The 5,201-nt window shown below is 46.4% G+C and overlaps 1 protein-coding gene across 1 annotated transcript in view; it reads left to right on the forward strand.

Moving 5' to 3' along the window:
• The window catches only part of LOC103372081 (EGF-containing fibulin-like extracellular matrix protein 2), an 11,049-nt gene extending 6,021 nt beyond the window's left edge, over positions 1–5,028 (forward strand). Inside the window, exons 4-8 of the mRNA XM_008301624.1 lie at positions 142–261; positions 464–583; positions 3,159–3,282; positions 4,217–4,409; positions 4,630–5,028. Of these exons, the coding sequence (XP_008299846.1) occupies positions 142–261; positions 464–583; positions 3,159–3,282; positions 4,217–4,409; positions 4,630–4,791 (719 nt within the window). The 3' untranslated portion in view covers positions 4,792–5,028. The remainder of the gene's footprint in view (positions 1–141; positions 262–463; positions 584–3,158; positions 3,283–4,216; positions 4,410–4,629) is intronic.
• The last annotated feature ends 173 nt before the right edge of the window (positions 5,029–5,201 follow it).

The raw sequence follows: 5,201 nt of genomic DNA on the forward strand, positions 1-5,201 counted from the left end.
GTTAAGGAGGACTGAAGTTAAGGTGAACTGATGTTAAGGTGGACTGACGTTAAGGAGGACTGAAGTTAAGGAGGATGGAAGTTAAGGTGGACTGAAGTTAAGGTGGACTGACAGTGTGTTTTTTGCTGATGTTGGTTCCAGATGTGAACGAGTGTTTTCCCAGCAGCCCCTGCCAACATCACTGCTACAACCTGCCAGGATCCTTCCTGTGTCGCTGTGATCTGGGTTATGAGCTGAGTCCAGACCAGCTGAGCTGCTACGGTCTGAACCGCACTCACAGATTTACACATTTTTGTTGCATGAGCTGAGATTGCAAATGTTCACAACAGATGAACAAAGAGCTGACTGATAATTGACAACAGAGACTGGATGGTGCTGTAACTGATAGAGATGAAGATGTTACTTTAGCTAAGAAGTGCTTCTGTTTGCTGCTGTTTGCTGGTGTTGACTGATGATTGATCAGATGTAGACGAGTGCCTGATGTCCTCCTACATGTGTCAGTGGCAGTGTGTCAACCAGCTGGGCTCCTATGGCTGCATCTGTCCTGAGGGATACCAGCTCCAGGGAACACGCATGTGCAACGGTACATGCCTGCAGCCCAACATGCATCACATACAACACACATCACTTTGTAACAGATGGTTTATAAGCCAATGTTGTTAAACACTGCTGAGCGCCACTGTGTTGGAGTTCTCCCTGGGAAACCAAAGGGTCACCTCTCTGAGACTGACTGTTGTCTGATCTGATGCACCAAACAGCAGCTCAGAGTTCTTGGCCTTCTTGGAGTCTTTGGCTGGTTCCTGGAAAGGTTCCATCTGGGGACTCCATAGTCCCCCTGGAAAACTTTAACACTCATGTTGGGGTGACTGGGAGGAACAGCCTACCCGATCTGAACCAGAATGGTGTTCTGCTACCGGGCTTCTGTGTTAGTCTTTGATTGGCCATAGCAAACATCATGTTTGAGCATAAGGTGGCTCATAAGTGTAGTTTGTACCACAGCACCTTAGGCCAAAGTCGATGTTCAACTTTATGATTGTATTATTAGATTTGCAGCTGTATGTTCAAGCCTCTATTACTGAGGTAACTGTACGAGCTGTGGTTGGTAAGCCATCTATGCCAGTCTCTGTCGGGCCAGAAGGACTGCAACTATGGTAGTCATGGAACCAAAAACTGGTATGTGGGATGAGTTTGGGAATGGCTATAGAAAACGACTTTCGGTCAGCCTTAGGGGAGTTCTGGTAAACATTCGACATCTCAGGAAGGGACGACAGGGCTTGGCCCAGGCTCTGTCCAGCCAGGGAAAGAATTGCTGATTTGGACCAGAAATATTGTCAGATGGTGGAAGGACCACTTTTAGGACCTCCTAATTCTGACTAACACTGGGGTTAGTCAGAATTAATTCTGGGGTAGAGTCTTAGAACTCGGGGAAAGCATTGCCTATATCTGTGGCAAAGGTCAGTAAGTTAGTCGAAAAAGTCCTCGGTGGTAAGACACCAGGTGTGGCCAAGGTTGGGGCATTGGGTACGGTGTCTGTGGAGTGGCAAATTGGGGTGATGGTCCAGAGGGCATGCTCTAGTGGCTCATGTGGTACAGCGGATCGGTCAATGATCGGAAGGTCGGCGGTTCGATTCCGCCCTGTAACCTGTGTCATGGTCGTTGTGTCCTTGGGCAAGACTCTTCACCACCTGCCTGGTGTGGATGCGTATGGATGGATTGTTGAGGTGGTGGTCGGAGGGCAGAATGGCAGTCTGCCCCAGGGCAGCTGTGGCTACAACCGTAGCTACCACCACCGGGATGAATGTGTGTGAAGGAATAATTGACAGTGTGAAGCGTCTTTGAGTGTCTAGAAAACCGCTGTATACATATGATCAATTATTATTATTATTATTATTATCAGGGTATCACTCTGCTCGGCCTCTTGGTAAAGTTTACTCCACGTTGCTGGAAAGGTGGCTTCGACAGGCTGGTGAACCTCAGATTCAGGAGGAACAATGCAGATTTCCTCCTAACTGTGGAACAGTGAACCAACTCATTACCCTGCAGAGCTGCTGTCATTGAAGTTCCACCAGCCACATGTGTTTTTTTGACTTGGGAAAGGACCGTGTTCCCCTGAGGGACCTAGTGGAAGGTACTGTGGCAGTATGAGGTACCAGGGCTATGAGTCTGTCTGTACAGCCAAGTTGAGAGGTGTTTTTGTGTCCTTGGCACAACGTCCAGCATGTTCCTGCTGGGTGTTGGATTCTGCCAGGGCTGCTCCTTGTCTCTGATCGTGTTTGTGGTCTTCATGGACAGGATCTCAAGGCGCAGCCAGGGTGTCCAGTTTGCCGACCTCAGGATCTTGTCTCTGCTTTTTGCAGATGACATGGTTCTGTTGGCATCATTAGACCTTCAGCAGCTCTGGGGCGGTTTGCAATCAAATGTTAAGCAGCTGGGATGCGAGTCAGCACCTCCCAGTATGAGGCCAAGTTTCTCTGCTGTAATTGTGCCTTCTGGATTTTGGGGGACTGCTGCTTCAAGTGAAGGAGTTTAAGTATCTCAAGTTGTTGTTCCCAAGTGAGTGGAAAATAGAGCATGACATGGACAGATGAATAGGTGCAGAGTGACCAGTAATGCAGATGTTGTACCTGATCGTTGTGGTGAAGAGAAAGCTTAGAGATAGGGTGGAGCGTTCAGACACTGGGAGGGAGTTCGGAGCAGAGTTGAATCTGATTAGGATGCCCTCTGGGCAACTTATTTTAGAGGTTTTCTGGGCTTGTGTAGCTGGGAGGAGATCCTGAGGTAGAACCAGAACTCACTGCAGGGATAACATATCTCATATGACCTGGAAATGGGCTGTGATGCCCAAGAAGACCTGGAAAGAGTTTCTGGGAGAGAACCATCTGGAATGGCCTGCAAAGCCTGCTGCCACCGAGACCCGACCCCAGATAAGAATAACATGTACATAACATGTACCCCGGATGTACAAAATGGACACATGGGATGTAAAACACTTTATTTATTTAAATCATCATTTAAAAGATTAAATTATCAAGAAAACAGTGAAGCCAGTCAAAGGTCATCTGTAAAGTCCACTGCATGGCATTAAGTCTCACATACATGAGTAAGTGTATTAACTCAGTAAAGCTGAGCTGGATGTCATTTCACGGATCTACTCACAGACATTAACGAGTGTGAAATTGGACCGAGCTGCCGTGATGACCAAATGTGTTGGAACTACTTTGGGGGTTATCGCTGTTATCCCAGAAACCCCTGCCAGGAGCCCTACATCCAAACCGGAGAGGGGTGAGGGTCACCTTTACACCTGCACACACCTGCACACCTGTGGAGGAAGGTTTGGCAGTTTCAGCAATGCCATTGCAGCCACTTATTAACATTATAGCAACCACTTAGCAACGCCATAACAACCACCCTGGCAACCACCTGTTACTTACCTTGCCACCCCTGTAACCATGTGGTAACCACCAAGGCTGCCATAGCAACACTGACCCTAGCAACCACTGTCTAATGTGAAAGATCAACCACGTTAGGATAAATTGCAAAGAAAACACTGTAACACACAAACAAAACACACACACACACACACACACACACTACCTCCATTGTGTTGTATTGTTTTGTTTGCCGTGTTCAAATTGTGCGTTTGCACTACCTGTTTTTTATATTGCACCACTGTTTCCATATTTCTATTTCTATTTTAATTTTATTCTATTTTTTGTCTTATTTGATTTTATCTTGTCTTGTTGCGCTGCATTCTTCGCACGAACACTTTAGCTCTGGATCTGGGAAACGCTGTCTCATGTATCGTGCAGCTGTGTGTGGTTGAAATGACAATAAAGCCTTTTGAATTGAATTGAATTGAACTGGAACATGCATAGCAACCACCTAGTAACACCATCGTAACCATGAGGAACACCACTGCAACCACTCACCACTATAGCAACCAGTGGTAGAAATGACCAACCACTGTTACCAGCCAACAGTCAGAATCAGCACCGTAGCAACCACAGAGCAATTTTTAAAAGATTTTCATGACATGTTGTTACTAACTCCAAAAACCTAGCAACTATTGCCAAAAACATAACAATCAGGATCACAATAGCGACTAAACAGGAAAAGTATAATGCAACTGGAAGGCATCTGGACAGGTACGTCAGAGAACCAACTGTCATCACCATAGTAACAACAGCGGATGTCTTTTCTTCTTCTGTGCTGTCAGCCGCTGCAGCTGTCAGTCTCTGAGCGCGTGCAGAGGGCTGCCTCCATCCATCGTCTACAAGTACATGAGCATCACGTCGGAGCGCTCGGTGCCGGCCGACATCTTCCAGATCCAGGCCACCAGCGTGTTGCCCAACATGATCAACACCTTCAGGATCAAAGCCGGCAATGAAGACGGACAGTTCTTCCTCAGGGTGAGCCACCGGCCCCACCAATAAACTTGACTGGTTTCTGTCTTTCATCTGATGTCACCGGGAACCAAAACACTTCCAGTCTGATCTCACATCAACTCATCACCTCTGCTACAGATTTAAGTGATTCGTTGCTGATTGATGGTTACCTGACATCTGATTAATTACTGATTGACAGTTGATTGACAGCTGATTGATTACTGATTGGAGGTTGTCGTTGCAGAGGTCCAGTAACGTGAGCGCCATGCTAGTGATGACGCGGCCTCTGACTGGTCCCAGAGAGCACGTCCTGGACCTGGAGATGGTGACGCAGAACTCAGCTCTGAGTTTTCGGTCCAGTTCGGTTCTCCGCCTCACCATCATCGTGGGACCGTACGTCTTCTAGGAACACCCGCAGAACCTGAACATGTTTGTTTGGGTCACAGAGCAGCTGTTTAACCTTCAGACCTGCAGAGTTTTACAGAATGAACCATCTGACATGTTGACTGACTTCCACCCATCATTTCAACTGTTTCATGTCTGGACTCAAGATTCTGTTTAATTTCTGATCTGCTTATAAATCCAGGGGAGGTGAAGCAGCTTCTAGAAAGATCAATAAATATCTTTGTTCTCTACTTTTTAACTCAGCTTTTAAAGGCATCTTTCAAAAATCTTTTAAAAATCACCATATGCCACAGTTGGTCAGCTATTGAACATAAACATAACAATATTTAATCAAAACCACTTTATACTACATGTCTATTTGAAGCATGGTGGAACATCTTTCTACATCTGATGGTGGAACATCTTTCTACA

This window comes from Stegastes partitus, unplaced genomic scaffold, assembly GCF_000690725.1.
Source record: "Stegastes partitus isolate 25-593 unplaced genomic scaffold, Stegastes_partitus-1.0.2 Scaffold1693, whole genome shotgun sequence".
Lineage (NCBI taxonomy): Eukaryota > Metazoa > Chordata > Actinopteri > Pomacentridae > Stegastes > Stegastes partitus.